Source organism: Lepus europaeus, chromosome 5, assembly GCF_033115175.1.
Source record: "Lepus europaeus isolate LE1 chromosome 5, mLepTim1.pri, whole genome shotgun sequence".
Taxonomy (NCBI): domain Eukaryota; kingdom Metazoa; phylum Chordata; class Mammalia; order Lagomorpha; family Leporidae; genus Lepus; species Lepus europaeus.
The window spans coordinates 54,570,667-54,595,254 of record NC_084831.1 but is presented as its reverse complement, the minus strand read 5'-3'; the positions used below and the strand labels follow the sequence as shown (position 1 = coordinate 54,595,254).

At 37.7% G+C, this 24,588-nt stretch overlaps 1 protein-coding gene across 6 annotated transcripts in view; it reads right to left on the bottom strand.

The window, feature by feature from the left end:
- Positions 1–24,588, bottom strand: part of ATG4C (autophagy related 4C cysteine peptidase) — a 109,717-nt gene that overhangs the window by 35,284 nt on the left and 49,845 nt on the right. For all 6 annotated transcript variants that reach the window (XM_062191458.1, XM_062191457.1, XM_062191460.1 and 3 more), the window contains 6 exons: positions 20,219–20,452; positions 15,567–15,897; positions 13,407–13,477; positions 5,773–5,909; positions 1,067–1,145; positions 326–402 (listed from right to left, as the gene is read on the bottom strand). In XM_062191458.1, coding sequence (XP_062047442.1) covers positions 326–402; positions 1,067–1,145; positions 5,773–5,909; positions 13,407–13,477; positions 15,567–15,897; positions 20,219–20,452 — 929 coding nt within the window. The remainder of the gene's footprint in view (positions 1–325; positions 403–1,066; positions 1,146–5,772; positions 5,910–13,406; positions 13,478–15,566; positions 15,898–20,218; positions 20,453–24,588) is intronic.

The following is a 24,588-nucleotide window of genomic DNA, read 5'->3' as shown; positions in this document are numbered from 1 at the left end:
TTTTTAACATGCCTAACATTTATAATTCTTCAGTACTGTTTAGCTGTCTTTCTACAAAATTACTTGGAGGCTTGATCATTTATTTTAGTAGGGCTAGGGTATCTAACAAGTTAGAGACAAAGATAAATGAAGAAGAAAGTATATTATAAATTAAAATTCAGCACCAAAGTACTTAACCTTTGACCGTCGTGTTGATTATGGTTTTATAAATCAGTGAAACATTGATTATTAACTTATAATACCATAAAAGCATACTACCTAGCACATCTCTAAATAGCTTGCTTCATAAAGTAAGAAAACAGTACCAGCTCTCTATCCATAGTACCTCAAGAGGGAAATCCTTTATGCTGACATCTACAAAAGATTGGCAGTAATGAGGATCCATGTAAATCAAACTGTCATCTACAAGGACAAAACAGAAGACAAGTAATTCAAAAAACACCTTATTATTACACTGCTTACAATCCAATTTCTATGTAGAACAGCTGAAAAAAAATCAAGCTGTAACAGCTTGCCAGACTGATATTCATTGACTGAAACATAGGTTTGCACAGGATAGATTAACTTTTGCATAATCAAATATGCTTGTATAAGCAGAATTTTTATAAAGTGATGAGACTGTCATTTAATTTTTGGTGATAAAATTACTTTCACAAACACACAATTATATTCTACAGTTTGCATATGAAAAATGTATTGCACTTCTTTATCCTGACAGGAAGAACATATTGCTTGTCATTTTATCATCAACTAGCACCACCAAAACTGGTAAAAAGTAAATATGTAAATAGCAACTGCCAGAATGTGGCAGCAATGTCTTCTGAAGTTTAGTGAAACCAATAAATTATGCCTTGTTTATGCAACAACAGAAATTACACATACATTTTACAGAATCCAATTATGCTGCGGACCAAATGACAAATGAGTGGCCATGGCTGGACTGATGAATGGATAAGACACTCATTTTACTCTGCTAATCATCCATCCTGTTTCCGGGTGATCTCATATTAACTTTCTGACTTTTAAAAGAAAACAATTAAGAGACATATTTTACAGAATCACTAACCTTGAAATCCAGCAAAGTAATATGACTGCTTAGGTTTGCCACCAATAATACCCACACAATATTCAAGGCTTAAAATACCCTGCCAAAAGAAATTAATATGTATTTAGAACTAAGACAAATGGTAATTATCTAAAACAATCAAATTTGTATTACCAAAGTTAGTAGTTTCCAAACCTTTCATCATATGGTATCATTTTTGTATTTGACGGCATGTTCTGAAACTCTTTTCTTTAAACCCATTTTCCTTTCCTTTAAATCACTCAACATTAATATAACTAAATCAAATATTCTGATCAGCATGCTCAACAACATTCAACCACTACTATATGCCAGATACAGAGATAATTAATGTTACTACACAAAGGCAATAAAATTCCTACCAAAGTGAAAATAACTTGGCCTTTCAGTTAGCTGGTACAGTCTTATTGTGACCAATGTAACATTTTCATCAGGCTTTTTGAAATGATAACAACAGTTCTTAGACATTATTACTGTTTTCACTGACACTTGAGTCTTAGAATACGAAACTGAAAACAATTTTTATAATTTTTATGCAACTTCATTCAAAATAAATATAAAGAATAATGAAAACTTAACCCAAGGATTATTATTATTATTGCATTTAAAGTCAATTTATTTTATTGATCATAAAATAGCAAGGATACCTCAATAAATTATTTAGAATGTTCCTGGGCATCTACTCTAAGCAAACTGTAAGTTGATCCAAATAACACTTTACATTACAAAAGTAAAAAAAAAAAAATCCAGTGGTATCAATGTCATCAATAGTTCCTGCATTCATTTGGACATGTTATAAACACCAATAATGATAAAAATATACAAAGTATTAAACAAAGTCAAACTTCCCATCTCATAAATGAGAGGATGCTTTAAAATCTGCAATATGTAAACATGAAGAATACAGATGGTCCCCAACTTACAATGGTTCCATTTATGCTTTTTCTAGTTTGATGGTGTGAAAGATACATGTGTTCAGTATAAACTGCATTTCAACTTTGCACTTTGACCTTTTCCCAGGCTAGTAATATACTGTATGGTACTCCCCATGATGCTAGGCAGCAACAGCAGCAGACACAGCTCCCAGTCAGCCAGGTGATCATGAAGGTAAACAACCAACACCATACAGTATACTGCATTGCTGAGCAAAGAAATAAATTTATGAAATAAGTCAAAAAAAAAAAAAATACAGGGGCCAGTATGATGGCACAGCAGATTAAGCCACTGCCTGTGACCAGGCACCCCATACAAGCACTGGTTCAAATCCTGGATGTTCCACTTTGGATCCAGCTCCCAACTAATGTGCCTGGCAAGGCAGCAGAAGATGGTCCAAGGATTTGGGTGCCTATGACCCACTTGTAAGACCCAGATGGAGTTCCCTGTGGTTTGGCTCAGCCCCAGGCATTGCAATCATGTGGGAAGTGAACCAGTATATAGAAAATCAATCTCTCTCTCTCTCCTTCTCTCTCTTCTCTCTTCTTTCTCTGTAATTCTGCCTTTCAAATAAATAAATAAATCTAAAAAAAGTTACACACATAAAAATTAAACAACTCTGGAAAAGAATAAAAAGTATTTTTTAAAAAACCCACTTAATAGTAACACAGAGATAGGCATTTGGCACAGAGGCTGAAGGTGCCTCTTGGGATCCACAACACACTTGGGAATGCCTGAGTTCCACTCTGGCCTCCACTTCTGACCCAGTTTCCTGTTAATGTACCCCCTAAGAGGCAGATGGTGATGTGTAAGTTCTTGGGTCACTGCTACCCATGTGGGAGACCGACAGCAAGTTCTAGCCTCCTGGCTACAGCCCAGCCCTGGCTGTTATATACATTTGAGGAGTAAACCACTGGATGGTTCTGTGTCTATCTCTATCTCTCTTTGCCTTTCAAATAAAATAAAAAATAAATGCCAATTTTTAAAAAACAGTAATACAGTTATGCATTGTTTATATCATAGGGTCTATGAGGAAGTGAAAGTTCTGTCTCTTTACAGCTAAAAAAAGAGAAAGAAGAAATATATATATATGTGTGTGTATATATATATATATCAAGAATCATCACTGACCATCCTCCAGAAAAGAATGGTCCTGAGTAGGTAATAGAGGAAAGACTGTGGTCCTTGACAGCTATATTTCCTCCCAACACTAGGGAAGATCCAGCAATAAACATTTAGAAGCAGCTTAGGAGCTAGAATGCCATTTCACATAAAAGACTGTATCTTTGGAAACTTGAAACACTTTTCAGTTCCTAAAAGAGCTTCTTTTTAGTTAACTAGTGGTGAAAACTTATTGAGCTATATCCAGGAAGCAATAAATAAGAGTGAAGAACCAGTTACAAAGGAAAGTCCTAAGTTGTTTTGTTGAAGAAAAAGAACATATTAGACTTTCCTCATTCCAGGTCCTTAAAAAGTAAAAAATAATACTCCTTTGGTAAGCTTTGATAAAGCATACACCAATTTCCTTCCTGGTCATAGAATGTAGCAGGATGCTAGGATGGTACCATATCTGAATTACAGGTACTGTGGAGTTACTTTAATTAATACACTTGAAAAAAGAATGGTGAATTTTAGACTGTATTTCTGTATTGCTAAATAGTGCACACACACTTTTAGGCTATCAGATACACTGCTTTTCTGTTTCTAAGTGAGTATCTCTTTATATGCTCTCATTTTGGCTTCTGGCCAACCATTCCCTTTGGCCAAGCATAACACCAATCACATACACTTCTTCACTCAACCATTTCAGCCATTTTACCTGATAATTGAACAATTAAAATATCGCAGTAATCACTGTTCTTTCATTTTAGTGAACTACAGTATAAATCAAGTTAGTAGGTACTCAAAAAATGTTATACTTTAAAAAATTCTTATTTTAAGGGAAAAAATATGAAAAACAATGACTAGTCAAGAAAGTTCTAGTTTAAATAGGTTTTTATTGTTCTGGCACAATTTCATCTTTACTTTTCAGCCAGCTCTAGAATTTGAACCTAAGATGTCTTCTCTACTTTTTTCTTTCAGTTGCAGCTCTCCTTTTCAAGAAACCTCTATGACATTTTCACAAGACTGAATATACAAGGTTGTTCTTCAGAGGGTGTTTTAGTCCATTTTGTGCTACTATAACAGAATACCTGAGAATGGGTAATTTATAATGAACAGAAATTTATTCTCACACAGTTCTGGAGGCAGGCAAGTCCAATCAATTTATTTAAATAAGGTAAAAAGTGTTACACAAATGAGTATTAACAAATACTTACTGCATAGCTCCTGAATTCTGGTTACTGCAGATCACTTTAACCACTTAACTGCGGTTTGTTTCACTACAGTTCAGGCTCCAATGAATCACTCAAGAGCATTAGGCAGTGCAGCCATCTGATGAATACTAACATTACTAGAGAGCTAAGCCCTCAGGCAGGTGAAACACACCTGCAGGCCATTTGTAGCCTCTTCCACCAGAAATGGGGTTTTGGCTAAAGGAGTCCACTCCAAGATCACATCAGTTTCTAATTTTCTCATGGTAGTAGAGAAGGCACAAAGAATCCGAATCAGATTTGTTCAGAACCCATCTAGAGACGACAACATACCACAAGTTCCAAAACCCTCAACAGATCTGCTAGATGAAATGCTTTACAACTTCTCACATTTCACTGATAATACTAATAAAGAGCCCACATGTCAGATATCAAAATGCATCTGTATTTGTTGAATTCACATTATCAATATATTACAGTATTATTATTAATAACAAATGTTCCTCCAAAATTTTAGTAACTACTAGGAAAAGCCAGTATACGTTAGAAGTGTATCATGTATCAAGAACACCAGCTCTAGATTTTTAGAATTAGCACAATCTAGCCTGAGGACATATTGACCTATATATATGTAGGGACCATAATACAGGATTAATGCATCAGGTTGGGAACAAATTGTGACTGAATCATAAAAGACAGATTTAGACTTTATTTCAACATAACTATAGCCTATAATACTTCATTCAAAAAAGAATTCCATTCTGGCCTTGAAAATCGACTCCTAAAAAATGAGAAATTTTGTTAAAACTATGAAAAGAATATATAAAAACTAAAATTTTAATCAGAAACTAAGTATTTCAAAAGTTATTTCATCATAACTGAATGTCTTGGTGCCCAAGACAACATAACTAAACAGACTGTTGTGGTGCAAGAAACAGAATTATGTGTTCTGAAATGGAACAGATTTTAAACTGGCTAGTGTGAAGAAAATAAAGCTAGAAACCTCCTCATACTATTATAATTATTTTGGTGTATATAAATAATCTAGTCTTTTATTGACCTCATGGTGGCATAAGAATACAGTAGTATTGGAAAAGTCCATTTGTTTCAATAATTAATTCTATATAATGTTAGTTTTATGAATAAACAAAGATACATACTTTTAAAAATCACAAAAGGACAATGAAACCATAGTCCTATTATTCATGATTATTACTGCATCTGTGCCTCCTTGATTAGCTACAAAACTTAAAAGCTTTTCATTTTGGTATAGAATACTGTACTCCAAATCATAACTCATCTTGAAATTTAAGATCTCTAATGTCCAACTTTGCAATGGACAACAGTAAAATCACTCTCAATTAATAGAAAAACAACTGCAAAATTTCTGCATTTTTCATATTGGCTGGTATTGCTTTAAAAAACTGAACACTTAGTTCATACCTTTACAAATTCTAAGTAGTCAGTGTTGGTTCTTTCTCCACCAAGTCTAACAGGAACTAGAATAATAACAGCTTTGTCATCTGTATTATCAGAAGTCACGGAAGCACTTTGTTTATCAATTACATCAGAACTGTAAACTGAGAAAAATATAATGAATATTATATTAAATTTCATAGAAGTCATTTTATAGAAACATTTTTATTACCATCCCTCCAACCCCCAGCACTGGTCACCATCTGATCTCTGATATCACTACCAAGGTCTCAGCAAGTTACAGAAACCTACTTCATTTATATATTGAATACATATTTATATGGTGCTGGGGAGTCATCAGTAGACAAAGCAGAAAAATTCCTGCCCTCACACAGCATATACATGAATGGTGAGAAACAGACAATAAAAAGTAAAATAAAAGGTATATCAGATGGTAATCGGTACTTTGAAGAAAGAAAAAAAAAAAAGGTTGACAGGATAGGTGGGCACAATTTAAAATAAAGTGATTAAGAAAGGTCTTATGAGAAAGTAATAGTTGAATCATTACTTTAAAAAAAGTAAGAAAACAAGTAATGCAGATACCTAGGGAAGAACATTCCAGGTAGGAAGATCAGCAAGAGCAACTGCCTTATGGCAGACACATAGGTTGCAGGTTTAAGAAAGAAGAGGCCACTCCCACTGGAGAAAAGTGAGCAAGGATACAGGGCCAACGCTGTGGCATAGTAGGCTAAGCATCCACCTGCAGTGCTGGCATCCCATGTGGGTGCTGGTTCCAGTCCTGGTTGCTCCTCTTCCCAGCTAGCTCTCTGCTCTGGCCTGGGAAAGCCGTAGAAGATGGCCCAAGTCCTTGGGCCCCTACACCTACGTGGGAGACCCAGAAGAAGCTCTTGGCTCCTAGCTTTGGCGCAATTTCGGCCGTTGTGGCCAATTGGGGAGTAACCAGCGGATGGAAGACCTCTCTCTCTCTCTTTCTCTCTCTCTTTCTCTCTCTCTCTCCCCCTCTCCCTCCACCTCTGATGCAGCTCTCTGCTACGTCCTGGGAAAGCAGTAGAAGATGGCCCAAGTGCTCAGGCCCCAGCACCCATGCAGGAGACCCAGAAGAAGCTGCTGGCTCCTGGCTTCAGATCGGCTCAGCCCTGACCATTGGCGGCCATCTGGGGAGTGACACTGCGAAGGAAAGATCTCTCTTTCTCTCTGTCTCTCCCTCTTTCTCTATAACTCTTCCTTTCAAATAAATTAATCTTAAAAAAGAAAAAAAAACATAAAATGGTCATAAGATGGTCATGTGGAGGTGACGATGAGTTAACATATTTTTTTTGGACAGGTAGAGTGGATAGTGAGAGAGAGAGACAGAGAGAAAGGTCTTCCTTTGCCGTTGGTTCACCCTCCAATGGCCGCCGCGCTGATCTGAAGGCAGGAGCCAGGTACTTATCCTGGTCTCCCATGGGGTGCAGGGCCCAAGCACTTGGGCCATCGAGTTAACATATCTTAAGATAAAGTAAAGACTATCATATGTTAGATGTGAGGCAGGTGTCCTGGCAAATCAGGTTAAGTTACTGCTTGGAAAGCTCACATCTGTATTGGAGTGCTAGTCTGAATTCCAGTTACTCCACTTCTAAGTCCGCTCCCTTGTAATGCACCTGAAAATAAGGGGCCATGATGACTCAAGTACTTGAGTTCCTGCCACACACACAGGATACCTGGATGGATTTCTTGGTTTCTGGCTTCAGCCTGGCCAGCCCCAGCTGTAGAACTTCTCACACTTGTGCTCTCTTTGCCTCTATCACTTTGCCTTTTAAATAAATATGTTTAATGTTTAATGTAACATTTGAGAGAAGAAAAGTCACAGGTGACTGAAGGGCTTTGGTGTAAGCAAACTAAGAGTGTTACCGTTTACAATGACAGGGAAGATGGAAGAAGGAGGAAATTTAGAAGGGAGGATTGGGAATTAAGTTTTAGACACTGTACGTTTGAGACACTTGTTTGACATGCAAGTGGAGAGGCTGAGTAGGCATCTAGGGAAGTAAAAGACTGGGGTTTGGAGAGAGAATGGGGAATGACCTATAAATTTGGAGTGGCCAGTACACAGAAGGTATTGAAAAGCCATAATACTGGTGAATTCAAATCAGTGTAGACAGAAGTCTTACAACTGAGCTCTAAAAACACCAATACTTCTAAAGATCAAGGAGATGCAGGGCCAACAAGGGAGACGGTAAAGAAGTAGACAAGGAAGCAGAAGGAAAACCTGAAGAGTAGTGTTCTGGAAATCAAGAAAACAAAATATTACGAGAAGGAGGAAGTAGTTAACTGACCCATGAGAGATGTGGGACTGAAAAATTAGCGCTGGGTTTAGCGAGATTAAATTATGGGTGTGCAGTTTTGATAGGAGTTGTGGGTATGACAGCCCAAGTGGACAGTTCAAGACAAAACAGGAGAATTTGGTGAAAGCAAATACAGGCCAAAATTTTTATTTTATTTTGCTCAAAATATTTTTATTCAAAACTATTTAACACTCACATTCCTTGTCTGTTTAATCAAACTCTTTTGTTCTTCCCAGAAGACCCAGTTAACAAATTCTGCCACTTTTATCCCAATACTTTCCTTTAAGTTCTAAATTTAGACTGAGCAATTATATTCTTCTGTATACTCCCATGGTCAGTGTAAATCTTTTATCTCCAAGGGCCACTTGGATATTTTAACATTCGTGGACCACACAAAATTACCAACTTAAAAATTAGCCTGCTACAGATTTATTGAATTTCTACTCCCACCTGCAGCTGCCTTGGAAGAGCCGGACAAAATGATGTTGCAGGCCTTATACAGCCTGTGGGCTGGACATTCCCTACCCCTAGAGTCAGTGCAACAAAGATGCCACAATCGTTCTCCTTTATCTTACCCTTCATCTTTATTCAGCACACATTTATAGAGGAACTGCTACTTATGGATGTGTTTTATGCTAGGGGAGATCCTGATTTCAAAGAATGCCTAGTTCAATCATTTTGGCATCTTCCTTCTACGCCCAGCAAGTAAGGGCTATGACAGCACGGCTCTGTAACGGAGGTTCATCACAGTGGTGACTCTCAACCACACAATTCTGATACCTTCCCTCTACTTCAATTACCTTAGCATTCATTGGTCTACAGGGAGAAAGAGACGATTACATGGGGCTATCACCAATGAATTACAAGCACCATATTCAATACAATAATTTCCAAAATATACAGAGGAAAAATAAACTAATTCAGCCTGAAGAGAGTTGGGAAGAGCCTCAACAAAGGTGAGCCTTTTGAGCATGTACCTGAAAACTGAGTGTGAGTTAAGAGGCAGTCCAGTAATAAGGGACATTCCAAGAAGAGACAATACACTGCCAAAGACACAGAGAAAATGTTGTAACAGCATGTCCGAGGAACGGCCAGAAGGTTGACAGTATTTTTTGTACTGGGTAAGGAAGATAGTATTGGAAGGTGATACCAGACATGCAGCTCAAGACAAACTGAGAAGAACTTCATGGACTTTACATGCTCAGAAAACTTGATATTAGAGTTAATAGGTAGTCACAAGTTTTTAGATTAAAGGACACGATCAGTATCTTTTGGTCAGATGCTCAAAAAAAAAAAAAAAAGGAAAGAAAGGCAGGGAAATCAAGTTTAAGTCCATGTTAGATATAAGGGTCTGATATAAATCAATGAGAGTAACGATAACAGATATCAGATCATTTTAAAAAATATAATTGATAAACTCTTACTGATTGGCTAGATATTAGGAATGCATAAACAGTCAAGAATGAGGGGGTCCTACATTGAGTATGCATGTGGATGTGATACTATTAGGAGAGAACAGAAAGGGAAAAAATGTGAAACAGAAGGAAATGATAAATTTAGTTTTTAAAATGCTGAATTTGAAGTCCTACTAAAACACCTAGATAGAGGGGCCGGCACTGTGGCTAAGCTGGTAAAGCTGCTGCCTGCAGTGCTGACATCTCATAAGGACGCTGGTTCGAGTCCCAGCTGCTCCACTTTTGATCCAGCTCTCTGCTATGGCCTGGGAAAGAGGTAGAAGATGGCCCAAGTCCTTGCCCCTGCACCCACGTGGGAAGACCCAGAGGAAGCTCCTGGCTCCTGCCTTTGGATTGGCACAGCTCCAGCTGCTGTGGCCAATTAGGGAGTGAACCAATGGATGAAAGACTTCTCTCTCTGTCTCTCCTCTCTCTGTGTAACTCTGACTTTCAAGTAAATAAATAAATCTAAAAAAAAAAAAACAAAAAACAAAAACAAAAAAAAACACAAAACCACCTAGGTATAGACATTTGGAGGGCAATAGAAAATGAGTTACTTCACAAGCAGAACTAGAAATGTAGTTTTAAAAGTCTTAGTGTAGGGGCCGCACTGTGGCCTACGTAGTAGGCTAAGCCTCCACCTGCAGCACTTTTATCCCTTTTGGGTACCAGTTCATGTTCCAGTTACTTCTCTTCCAATCCAGTTCTCTGCTCATGGCCTGGGAAAGTAGTGGAATGCTTGGGCCCCTGTACCCACATGGGAGACCTGGAAGAAGCTCCTGGCTTCAGATTGGCCCTGCTCCAGCTGTTGCAGCCATTTGGGGAGTGAACCAGAGGATGAAAGACCTTTTTCTCTCCCTCTCTGTCTGTAACTCTGCCTCTCAAATAAAAAAAATATTTTTTAAAAAATAAAAAGTCTTAGTGTAAGGGTGGACATTTAGTGCACAATGGTTAAGCTGCCAGTTGGGACACCAGTATTCAAACTCCATTCTCTAGTCTAGCTTCTAGTTAATGCGCATCCTGGAGGCAGCAGGTGATAGCTCAAGTACTTAGGTCCCTGCCTCCTATGTAGAAGACCTTGATGGAGTTCCTGGCTCCTGGGCATTTAGGGAGTGAACCAGTGGACAGGAGGTCTCTTTCTCTCTGCATCTCAAGTAAAATAAATAAAAATTTAAAAATAAATAGATTTGAAGGAAAATAAAGTCTTAGTGTATAGTCACAGTCCTAAGTATTTATTTATTTATTTACTACATATTTATTTATTTATTTCAAAGTTAGAGTTATAGAAAGAGAGGAAGAGACAGAGACCTTTCATCTGCTGGTTCACTCTCCAAAGGCTGCAATGGCCAGTGTGGGCCAGGCCAAAGCCAGGAGTCAGGAGCCAGGAGGGTCTTCCAGATCTCCCATGTGGGTGAAGGGATCCAAGCAATTGGGCCTCCCTCTGCTGTTCTCCCAGGCACATTAGCAAGGAGCTGGATCGGAAGTGGAGCAGCCGGGACTCGAACCGGCATCCATATGGATGCCAGAGTAGCAGGTGGTGGCTTAACCCTCATTGCTACAATGCCAGCCCCAGTCTTAAGCCATGGAAATAGATGCAAAAACAAAGGAATGCAAATGAAACAAATGGGGCTGCAGCTCAATAGGCTAATCCTCTGCCTGCGGCGCCAGCACACCGGGTTCTAGTCCCGGTCAGGGTGCTGGATTCTGTCCTGGTCGCTCCTCTTCCAGGCCAGCTCTCTGCTGTGGCCTGGGAGTGCAGTGGAGGATGGCCCAAGTGCTTGGGCCCTGCACCCCATAGGAGACCAGGAGAGGCACCTGGCTTCGGATCAGCGCGATGCGCCGGCCGCAGCGCACCAGCCGCAGCGGCCGTTGTGGGGTGAACCAACGGAAAAAGGAAGACCTTTCTCTCTCTCTCTCACTGTCCACTCTGCCTGTCAAAAACTAAATAAATAAATATAAATAAAATAAAAAAAGAGTGAAACAAATGGAATGTGAAACCTTTAAAAACACTAATGAAGACAGAAGAGGGAAAAAAAAATCATTGACAGATTCTGACTTCCCCTAAATCCTAATTGAGATATCAAAACTACACTTATAAAATTCTCCCTTTAGGATTCTTAAACATGTATAACAATTTTAAGAATTACTTCAAATTACATAAACTACTTATATAATGAGGAACTTTGTATTGTTCATTTAATTAAGTAACTATGTAAGAAAGACTGAGACTGATAGCTATATAAGCATAAAAAAGTAAATTTACTTAATGACTGCTTAAGCACATCTTTAGGCTTAATCAGAACTCTTAAAGCACATTTTATTTGCAAGTCTCCCTACCTGAACAATACAGTACCTATAAAACTATACATTCATCTGAAAATTTTTAACTTTCATTTTCATATGGTTATAATTATGGCTAACAATCTTTCTTTAAAAGGAAATTAACCTTACCTAAAGGTAAAATTAAATTATATTTGGTAACCATTCTTTCCACACAACAAATACTAGTCAGTTATCAGGGTAATCTTAAACACTTTGTATATATTCTTATATTAAACATGATTGAAATGTATTTAACATCTCTAAAACATTAATATATTTCATTCTCTTAACAGTATTTCTAAAATATTAAACAACAGAATGAAGTGGCTTCATTGAAAGAACTTCTTTCATTGAAAGAACTATTATTTTATTAGGAAATTAAAATCTCTATTTTATCCCCAAGAGTTCCAAATTACTACAGAAATTGTTCATCAATCAGAAAACCCAAAATAAACAAAAAAGCAAAAGTCTGAACAACAGGAGTAGGCAGTTAGCCCAACAATTAAGATGCCCACATCCTGGGCCTGGCATTTTGGTGTAGTGAATAAAGCTGCTGCCTGCGATGCTGCTGTCCTGTATGGGTGCCAGTTCAAGTCCCAGCTGTTCGACTCCCTATCAAGCTCCCTGTTAATGGCTCGGGAAAAGCAGCAGAGGATGGCTCAAGTTCTTGGGCCCCTGCCACCCATGTGGGAGACCTGGAAGAAACTCCTGGCTTTAGCCTGCTCTGGCTGTTAACAGGGAGTGAACCAGCTGATGGAAGATCCCTCAGTTTCTCTATGACTTGCCTCCTCTCTCTGTAACTCTTTCAAATAATAAATAAATCTTTACCCAAAAAAAAGATGGCCATATCCCAAAAAGGTAAACCTGGATTCAACTACCAGTTCTAGCTCCTAATTCCAGCTTCCAATTAATGCAGACTCTGGGAGGAAGCTGTGATGGCTCAAGTAAATGATCCACGTGATCTCCTGTGATCCACGTGGGAGACATGGGAGCATTCCTGACTTCCAGCTTCTGCCCCAGTCCGGCCCTTTCTGTTGCAGGCATTTGGGGAGTGAACCAGTAGATGGCAGATTTGTCTCTCTCTCTAGCTCTTTCTCTGACTCTGGCTCGCAAACACATTTTTTTTAATGTTTATATCTGGACAACAGCTGCATCATTAGGTATTAAATGATTTACTAAAGTACATACTCAGTTTTCGTAAGATAAACTAAAGATTGTCTTCTCTTTGAAACACATTCACCAATGAGATGGTAATTGTTACACATGCTGCCCAAGTATATACCTATGTTAAATTTTCCCATCTATCTCTTTTAAAGTAGTTATTTTAAATCATGAAATTTTGAGTTTATTTTAACATTGTATTTAATAATTCATAGAATACTCTATCAAAAATATTTAATAAGTGCCTACTAAATATAGGTGCTATGAAGGAATATGCTACTGTCATAATCATTTACAGTATAAATGGGAGGATAACCTAAACACATATGAAAAGTTTAAACAACTAAAACAGATAAAAATTAGTATTATTTACATCCATTACCTGTACAATCCTGTGCAACATAAACCGTTATCCCTTGTAAATCAGGGTGTCTTGCTTCTTCAACCGCTTTTCTAAGAAAATAACAAGTGTCATCCTTTAAAATCTTAATTAGCATTTCCAGGTAGCAACTAGGGATATCATTTATGAGAGAAAAAAAAAGACCATCGTTTACCTGACTTTCCTACTTAACCTACAGTATCTGCTGGAAAAACTATCATCTGCACAGTTTTAGAAATTAAGTTGAATTTTTCAAACTCAAATATTACACTAAAGTACTAAAGGAACACTAAAACTAAGTTGTATCATATGTGAAAAAAGTTGGGGTATAAGGACATACCCTCCTCCCACCTGAAAAAAGAATGTCTTCCAACCACTCAACTGGCTATATTAAGCATTTTCTAACCAGTGGTATTACAACATGCTTCAAGATTTGTTCACAGAAGTGAATTACTATGTTTGTACTCTGGTACATTTATAATTTTATTCAAACAATAACATGACTATCTTTTTCTTCATTCAAAAACATATAATTTGAAAATATGAATTTCTTAATTTCAAGTCTTGGAATACTAAGTAAAACTGCAAATTAAAAAATATTTCTGGCTGGCGCTGCGGCTCACTTGGCTAATCCTCTGCCTGCGGCGCCAGCACCCCAGGTTCTAGTCCCGGTTGGGGCGCCGAATTCTGTCCCAGTTGCTCCTCTTCCAGTCCAGCTCTCTGCTGTGGCCCGGGAGTGCAGTGGAGGCACAAGTGCTTGGGCCTGCACCCGCATGGGAGACCAGGAGGAAGCACCTGGCTCCTGGCTTCGGATTGGCGCAGCACGCTGGCTATAGCGGCCATTTGAGGGGTGAACCAACGGAAGGAAGACCTTTCTCTCTGTCTCTCTCTCTCTCACTATCTAACTCTGCCTGTCTGAAAAAAGAAAAAGAAATAAAAATATTTACCAGTGAGTTAAATGTTCTCAATGGTGTACAAGATGTGAAAAAAAAACACAATAACAATCTGTAAAAGAAAATATGCAAATTGGGGAAATACAATTTTTTAAATTTAACTGTGTCTTTATAATTCTTTAACTGAAAATGCCCTATTATATGCCCTATTATATGTTCCTATGTTAGTATAAAAAAGAGATTGGAAAACTATGCCCCTATAGCCAGTTTTTGTACCACCAGCAAGATAAGAATGTTTTTGACAGTTTTATAGGATTGAAAGAAAAAAAAGAAGAAAAATGGGCAACAGAAATCTTATCAGACCTAAAAGCTAAAATATTTACTATTTGCACTTTACAAAAAACAGATCTGGAGTGGTAGAAACTATGCTTTAAAAATTATTTTTAATAAATGTCACAACAATCTGGAATTGTCACTATTCACAATCTAATTAATAATATTAGGCACACGCCTCTTCAACCATAAGCATCTAGCCTGTAAAAGATAAATACGTTAATACAGAAAAATGCTTTGTAATAATTTTAAATTTAAATATGATTATAAATGGAGTAAATTCACTGTAACACACTATGCTTATATGACCTAGTAACGATTCAGTTTATAGTAATAATGGGACACACAACAAATTAAACTTTCTTAAAAAAAATCTTAACATCCAAATAAATTGTATGAAAAGGTGAAAAGATATAGTGAAATTAAATTTTCAATTTTTTTCTAACCACCCAGAATGTCAAAGACCCTTTACTTTTTCTATTATATAATTAGAATATTAATAGTCCCATACATTTACAATTCACAGGAATCTGATGTATGCAAAGAAATGCTGAAAACATCAATTTTAGCTCTTGACATTTCATTATACTATTAGTACATTACAGCCCCAGGTAACTATTTAAGAAAAAAAAAACAAACTATGTTACGCATATTCCAAGGTTGAAAGAGATGTCACTTTTTTAGAACATCTCCATAAGCTAATCTGATGAGACCCTTGATATTTAAACCTAAGAACAAGAATAGAAAAATTGCTCAGTAGATAAATTAAATGTAACTAGTGTTGCAATACACTGTGTTTTTTCCCCATTAGCAAATATGAGCTCTTTTATGAACATAGTTACATTTTTAAAGTTCCAATTATATACAGGCATTGCAATCTAACTCTGAGCTTGAGGACCTTTGTAAAACATGAAAGGTTTTAAAACAATTGTTGTACCTTAATATGTGAGCAACTACAGCAGGTCCATACCAATCTCCAGCTTTCTTCCCAGACTTCTTTCCATATTCTATTAGTTGATGTAAGCCAAAGGCTGCCAGGGGGGAGTCACCAAACCAAGAGATGATTTTCCTATGACAAATTTCATTTTCTGTCTCGTGATCCTCAGAACACTTCCCAATTGTTTCCTTCAGACAAATTGTCGGAGTTTTGAGTTCTCTTTCCCCTGAAAGCGAGGCTTCAAATGATGCAGTAAATTTTTTTACGGTGTGGGAAGTCCACGATTCAGAGTCTGAATTTTCAATGTTCAAAGCATCAGGCCAGGTCCAAGCTACAGTAGTTCCAAAGCAAGGTGTTCAGATTTTTTAACTAGTTAGATTTTAACAAATCTATTAAAATATGTAGGTAGAATTTACAGTTATATGGATCACTAAACTAAAATAGTAAACTCAGGAATATGTAAATACACAGAGAGAAAAGTAGATAATGATTGCGTATGGAGAAGTATTGGAATGTCTACTAATGGCTATAGGTTTCTTTAGGGGATGATGAAAATGTTCTAAAATTAGAGTAGGGTCATAGTTTCAGAACTCTATAAATATCCTAAGAACTAATTAATTATTGACTAAATGCATGAATTTAGGGTACACAGAATAAATCCCAATAAAGCTGCTTAGAGGCAGACATTTGGTCTAGTACTTAAGATACCTGAACACCTTATCAGAGTGCTTGGGTTCAATTCTCATTTCTGTCTCCTGACTCCAGCTTCCTTTTAGTGCAGACACTGAGAGGCAGCAGTGACAGCTCATGTAACCGGGTTCCTGACACCCACATAGGAGACCTGGAATGAGTTCCCAACTCCCAGCTTCAGTCTCAACATAGTACTGGTCATCAGGGGCATTTTGGGGAGTGAAACAGCAGATAGGAGCATGCTCATGCAGCATACTCTCTCACTCTCTCTCAAATAAATAAATTTTTTAAAAGATTTATTCATTTGAAAGGCAGTTACAGAGAGGCAGAGAGAGAGAGAGAGAGGTCTTCCATCCAATGGTTCACTGCCCAAATGGCCACAATGGCTGGAGCTGGGCTGATCCAAAGCCAGAAGCCAGGAGCCTCTTACGGGTCTCCCACGCAGATGCAGGGGCCCAAGCACTTGGACCATCTTGTACTGCTTTCCCAGGCCATAGCAGAGAGCTGGATCAGAAGAGGAGCAGCCAGGTCTTGAACAGGTGCCCATATGAGATGCTGGCACTGCAGGCGGTAGCTTTACCCACTGTGCCATGGCAACAGCCCCAATAAATAATGTTTTGAAAGAAAAAAGCTCCTTTAAAAATGATACAATCAGAAAAATAAGTCATTGATATTTTATATCTGACTGCTTATGTTATTCTCTGGAATTTTCCATAGTTTTCAGTTTCTAAAATGATAATATCTATATAATCAGGGGAAAACACAAAAATCAAAAACAAAAGAAAAGATAGTAAATTCAGGTAGACAAGGGGAATTCTGTAATATGCTTTACTGTAACAGTGTTGAGTTTGAAAAATCTTTTTATTCCATAACTAGACTGCTTATCAGACACCTAATCTCGACTATCCAAAGGCATGACAAAGATATTTACTAACAATATATGACGTGAATAAATATCTTTGGAAAGTGGATTATGTTTTGATCACATGTTAAAGCATAAGTTTGACCACAGAAATTTTACATTTTTTAGACTACATTTTCCTACATATTCTTTCAGAATAACTACATATTTTTAAGGAGTAATACCAATTCTCTAGCAAATGAATAGCTAATATAATCATGAAAGATCAAAAGTAAAAAAACCAAATACACGCATTACATCACTGCTTCTAATAACAAAAGTTATTATAGTTACTTTATATAAAAAGTTATTAAAAATACATAATTTTAAATTAACAAAATAAAGCATAGATTCAAAGACCTAGTGAGGAATATTATATGATTCAATCATTCTCCTTGATTATACAAAACTACAAATAAAGTAACCCACAAAATCAGTTTAAAAATTCCCTTTCCAGGGGCTGGCACTGTGGCATATCAGGTAAAGCCACCACCTGCAGGGCCAGCATCCCATATGGGAGTGGGTTTGAGTCCCGGCAGCTCCACTTCCAATCCAGCTCCCTGCTAATATGCCTGAGAAAGCAATGGAATATGACCGAAGTGCTTAAGCCTCTGAGCCCACTTGGGAGGCCCAAAAGAAGCCCCTGGCTCCTGGCTTTGGATCGGCCCAGCTCCAGCCATTATTATGGTCATTTGGGAAGTGAACCAGCAGACTGAAGATCTCTCTCTCTCTCTCTCTCTCTCTCTCTCCCTCCCTCACTCTGTGTCATAACTCTGCATTTCAAATAAACAAATAAATCTTTTTTTTTTTTTTGACAGGCAGAGTGGATAGTGAGAAAGAGAGACAGAGAAAAAGGTCTTTCTTTTTGCCGTTGGTTCACCCTCCAATGGCCGCTGCGGCTGGCGCATCGCGCTGGTCCGAAGCTTGGAGCCAGGTGCTTCTCCTGGTCTCCCATGGAGTGCAGGGCCCAAGCACTTGGGCCATCCTCCACTGCCTTCCCGGGCCATAGCAGAGAGCTGGCTTGGAAGAGGGGCAACCGGGATAGAATCCGGCGCCCCAACCGGGACTAGAACCCGGTGTGCTGGCACAGCAAGGCGGGGGATTAGCCTGTTAAGCCACGGCGCCAGCCAAATCTTTTTAAAAATATTCCTTTTCCTTGTACTATTCACACCACTCTAAAAAAAACATTCTAAGTAATTTCTATGGAAGCCTACTAAATATTTGTCATGCATTGTAAGAATATTGCCTAACACTTTTTTAAAAGATGCTAATATTCAGTAGTAATTAGATATTACAGCTTAAAACAGTACACTAAAATCTCCTGACAAATGTTCACATTATAAAAATTGACTAATAGGCCGGTGCCATGGCTCAGTAGGCTAATCCTCCGCCTTGCGGTGCCGGCACACCGGGTTCTAGTCCCGGTTGGGGCACCGATCCTGTCCCAGTTGCCCCTCTTCCAGGCCAGCTCTCTGCTGTGGCCAGGGAGTGCAGTGGAGGATGGCCCAAGTGCTTGGGCCCTGCACCCCATGGGAGACCAGGAGAAGCACCTGGCTCCTGCCATCGGATCAGCGCCGTGCGCCAGCCGTAGGGCGCCTACCGTGGCGGCCATTGGAGGGTGAACCAACGGCAAAAAGGAAGACCTTTCTCTCTGTCTCCCTCTACTGTCCACTCTGCCTGTCAAAAAAAAAAAATATTTAGTCAACAAATAAAACATTTAAAAAAAAATTGACTAATAGAAGATGTTACATTAGGAAATATATATATATGTATATGTTAGATGTCAATGAAATTTTTGAGGATTTAAAAGAATATAATCAATTGAATGTAAATAATTATAGTCATATTTATAAAAATAATTTTAAAGAATTATCAGTATGTAGGGAAAAAGAAAGAAACCTTAATTCTGGTTATATATGTTAGATGTCAATGAAATTTTTGAGGATTTAAAAGAATATAATCAATTGAATGTAAATAATTATAGTCATATTTATAAAAATAATTTTAAAGAATTATCAGTATGTAGGGAAAAAGAAAGAAACCTTAATTCTGGTTATTAACTCTTAAACTCTTAAGGCTTTAAAAACATAAACAGGGTGGACATTTGATGCAGTGGTTAGGATGCTACTTGAGACACCGACATCCTGTATCAGAATACCTAGGTTTAAAGCCCAGTTCTACTTCAGATTCCAGCTTCCTGTGGTGCCCACTTTAGGAAGCAGTGGATGATGGCTCAGGTAGCTAAATCCCTGCTACTCACATGCAAGACTTAAAATAAGTTCTACACTACTGGCTTCAACCTGGTTGTTACAGGCACTTGGGGAGTGAACCAGTAAATAAAAGATCTCTCCATGTTTGTCTCTCTCTCTCTCTCTCTTTCAAATCAAATGAAAACAAATAAAAATTATAAACTATCTCACCAAAATCACAACTATTCACTTGCCCAGGACTCACTGAATATAATCCAGAGATCAACTAAAAGGGAAAGTAATGCCCCAAAAAAATCTAAAGGTTACTAAAATTTGAACTAAATTTCATGGTGATGATGAAAAATAAAAGGTATATTTAGGGGTCGGTGCTGTGGCATATGCAGGTAAAACCATCATCTGCAGTGCCAGCATCTCATTTGGGCACTGGTTCGAGTCCTGGCTGCTCCACTTCCAATCCAGTTCTCTGCAATGGCCTGAGAAAGCAGCAGAAGATGGCCCAAGTCCTTGGGTCCCTGCACCCACATGGGCAACCTGGAGGACGCTCCGGCCGTTGCAGCCATTTGGCGAGTGAACCAGCGGATGGAAGACCTCTCTCTCTTTCTCTGTCCCTACCTCTCTGTAACTCTGCCTTTCAAACAAATAAATAAATCTTTTTCTAAAAAAAAAAGGTATATTTACAATGTATTTTTAAAAGGGAATAATGAAAGTCATATTTGGCCACTCAGTTCAATAAAACTGTAATATGCCAGATTAGTTACAACTTCAGAAAATATCTGAGAGTCAATAAATTAATATCATGGAATTTTATGCAATAGACAAGATGGAGTTTAAACAACACAGATGTAATTTACCTCTACCAAGAAAGTGTAGTATAAGTCCTTGGGCCAACAACATCTGTCCAGTTCTCAATGTACAGCCCCAACCACAGTCAGTTGTCAAAGCTGAGCCTTCTATTTGAGGAAATTCTTCTCTGTAGGTCAACCATATTCTAGAAATGAAATCTTTACGAAATTCTTCTACATTTCCTGCAATTACATGATCTTCTATTGTACATCCTGATCTTGCAGGTAACATTCTATTTTCATCTACAAATTAAAAATACAAATTATAGTCTAAAGATAAGGAGATACTGATATTATAATATTTCACCATAAAATATCTTGAGATAGTATTGAAGTACTGAATATGACAATCTTGCTAGTCTTTTCTGATTTGTAAAAGGAAGATAAATTTTATCCTGTCAGGCTGTTATGAAAATCAGCTGAGAATGAAAGCTGAAGTGTTTTGAACACTGTAGAAGTAACTAATATAAAGTATTACCAGTAGTATTATTGTTAATAATAACAATAATTATTAATATATAATCTGCCCCTTTATGAGAGAATAATATAAAATTTCTTTTTACTTCACTTAGCTCAGGATATACATATTAAAGCTCTCTGAAGTTAATTTGCAAATAAAAATACCATATTGGTCAACATGTATAATCATATAAGCTAGTTCTTCACATTAAATAAAATGTACATACTGTTATAAATATTACTCAAATTACAAAACCAAAGGTAACAACTAAAAAGTAAGGATATAAAATTCTTAAAATATAGCTACCCTTTTCTGCTCAAATACAATTTTTAAAAAATTCTTGCTAACCATTTATACCATTTTTGAGGCTTTTCCGAATATATCATCTCTAATACAAATTTTATGTAAAAGCTAAGGCCATCATTGTCCAATAATTTATAACACACTAGTGCTCAGAATGAACTCTCATTCCTTGATTACTCTCAAGAAAATGTTAGTCATCTTTACAACCTTTAGTCCAAGTAGATCCCAATAAATGCTGGTTGGTTTGGGTAAGTAAATAATAAACCTGCCTACAACTTTCAGTTCTAAGGATGTCAATTTCCAAGGCTGTTCTGCAGAATGTTAAAGCTAAAAAAGTTTCACTCTGCTTTTATTCCTCATCCTCCCTACTACCATCCCTTCTAAAGCCCTCATTCTGAAAAAAATTATAGTCACTCTAACTTTGGATACATGTACTCAGCTTAATGGAACCAAGTTGCTGTACATAGTATTGATAACATACAAATCAATCATAAATCCCCTTTATCAATTTCTTTCTCTCAATATTATGAAAAATTTGAAGCTAATTACAGAAAAGTACCTATATTGAACATAGCACTAAAAATAGGTCCAGATTTTCCACTTTAGACATTTAAATTTGTTTTAAAATTAATACAATATTACATAATTCGTATCCCCTCCTGTGGCTTAACAAACATACAGTTCCTAATCTCCTACTTTGGAAAAATAATTAATTCCTTATCATCTTAAGATGTAACCTCTTAATATTTACTATAAGTATTATTGGAATACTGCTAGTACTATCTGAATTCTGTTGTCCTTTAGCCTATAGTAATACTATAATACTGTCCCCACTATTCTACTCTCCAACTGACTTTACTTTGTCACAGTCTTAATTAATTATATCCATAATGTTTAACCCATATTTCCTCCATTCCAGGTATCACATGCTCCAAAGGGAAAAGAACAGAATTATTTCCTGTACCTCTGTATCTTCAGCACCAAGCAGTTCAGCCCCTACTGTTTATTGCGTATATATCGTTAGGTGAATATAAGATAAATGGAACAAAAGGAGGTAGGTTCTTGTTCTGTTTTTCTGCTTTTTGTTTTTTATGATGGAGAGATATAAGATCAAAGTTTTATGGGAAATGGGGAAAACTCTAAGAAACCTCTACAGAGAATGGGAAAGAAAGCTGATAACAGAAATAGAACAGAACAGCTAGTAATATTGATGTCTCAGTCAAGGTTGATTTTCACAGTCAAAAAACCACAATGAAACAAACTACTACAAAAAATAATCAGGATAAAACCAAATTGCAAAACAAACCCTCAAAGAACACAGCTCCTTTACTTATTAAATATGGGATAAAATAAGCTTTGCGTGCCTTTTTTTAAAAAGGGAATAATTGAAAGCTAAACAAATAACAGAAAACAGGCCAGGCACATATGAAAGTCTACCAAACAGAACTTCTGGAAATGAAAAATAACAGAAGACAGAAACTCGGTGTACAATTAAACAGCAAATGACACACAACTCAGGATACAATTAGGGAACCAGAAGAAAGAAAGAAATTACCAAGAACATAGTGCAGAGACAAAGTAATAGAAAATATGAAAAAACAAACAAATTCAGAGACATGGAGAAGTTCTAACAGAAAGATTTAACAGAGATGCGGAAAAAGAGAAAAGAAAAAATAGGGAACAACTATAATTAAAAGGGGCCAGCATTTCCCAGATTTTAAAAAGGACATGAATTCTAAGCAGAATAAAATGAAATCCACACACACACACACACACACAAAAAGAACAGATCTTAAAAACAACAAGACAAAAAAAAGTAGTAATGAAAATGACCTTCAAAATTTTGAAGAGAAAATCTGCACATCTTGAAGTAAACAAAGATTTCTTAAACAGAACATAAAAGTGATAATAATTTAATGAATTTCTAAAAAGTTAAGTATATTAAGAACTACGTTCTTACAAAGATACCATTAAGTATGTGAAAAATGCAACTAATGGAGTAGATGAAGCCATTTCCTATAAATATCCAAAAAAGGATTTACAGATGATCCAATGAAGACTTATAAAAATGAACAATTAGGGGACAGAGTTATGGCATAGTGGGTAAGGCTGCCTCCTGCAACCCCTGCATCGGGCGCAGGTTTGAGTCCCGGCTGCTCCTTCTGATCCAGCTCCCTGCTAATGTGCCTGGGAAGGCGGTGGGAGATGGTCCAAGTAACTGGATCCCCGTACCTACATGGGAGACCTGGAAGAAGCCCCTGGCTCCTGGGTTTGGCCGTTGTGGCCATCTGAGATGGAAGATCTATGTTTCTCCCTCTCACCCTGTAACTCTGACTTTCAAGAAAATAAATATTTTTTTAAATGGACAAGTAAAAATATTGCACAAGAAAATATGCTCAATTTGTGGGCGAGCATTTGGCACAGGGTTACATAGTCATTGGAATGCCTGCATCTCATGTTGAGTGTCTGGTTCAGTTACTCTGCTTCCAATCCAGCCACCTGCTATGCATATCCTGTGAGGCAGCAGATGATGGGCCAAGTGCTTGTGTCCCTGCCACCCACATAGGAGACCCAGATGGAATTACAAGCTCCTGACTTCAGCCTGGCCCAGCCTTGGCTATGGCAGGCTTTTGGGGAGTGAAACATAAATCCATTTACGGATGCTCTGGGTCTTGCACTCTGCTTCTGTCTCTCTGCTTTTCAAATAAAATTAAAATAACCAATTTTTTAAGTAAAAAAGAAAGAGCAACTTTATTTAAAAGAGAATTGTGGGGCTGGCACTGTGGCATAGCGGGTAAAGCCACTGCCTGCAGTGCCGGCATCTCATATGGGTGCTGGTTCGAGTCCTGGCTGCTCCACTTCCGATCCAGCTCTCTGCTTGGCCTGGGAAAGCAGTAAAAGATGGCCCAGGTCCTTGGGATCCCTGGCCCAACATGGGAGACCCAAAAGAAGCTACTGGCTCCTGGCTTCCAATCAGCACAGATCTGGCCATTTTGGCCAGCTGGGGAGTGAACCAGCAGATGGAAGATTCTCTCTCTCTCTCTCTCTCTCTCTCTCTCTCTGTGTGTGTGTGTGTGTGTTCCTCCTCTCTCTGTGAAACTGATTTTCAAATAAATAAATAAATCTTTTTTAAAAAGGGAGAGAATTAGTGAGCTTTGAGATAATTTCATGTAAGCTAATAAATGTGTAAAAAGGAAAGAAAAAAATGTTTGAAGACAAAAGGACCAAAGAAGCACAATAAAAACATAAAAAACAAGAAAAGTACACAAAGGAACATCATAATCAAACTGTTCAAAATCAGTGATGCAGAAGAAATAGCCTTCAAAAATAAATGCACGTGAGCTGGCGCTGTGGTGTAGCAGGTAAAGCTGCCATCTGCATCCTATAGGGGTGCCAGTTTGAGACCTGGCTGCTCCTCTTCTGATCCAGTTCTCTGCTGTGGCTTGGGAAAGCAGTAGAAGATGGCCCAAGTGCTTGGGCCCCTGCACAGGCATGGGAGACCCGGAGGAAGCTCCTGGCTCCTGGCTTTGGATCGGCCCAGCTCGGGCTGCTGTAGCCATTTGGGGAGTGAACCAGCGAGTGGAAGGTCTGTCTCTCTCTCTGCCTCTGCCTCTCT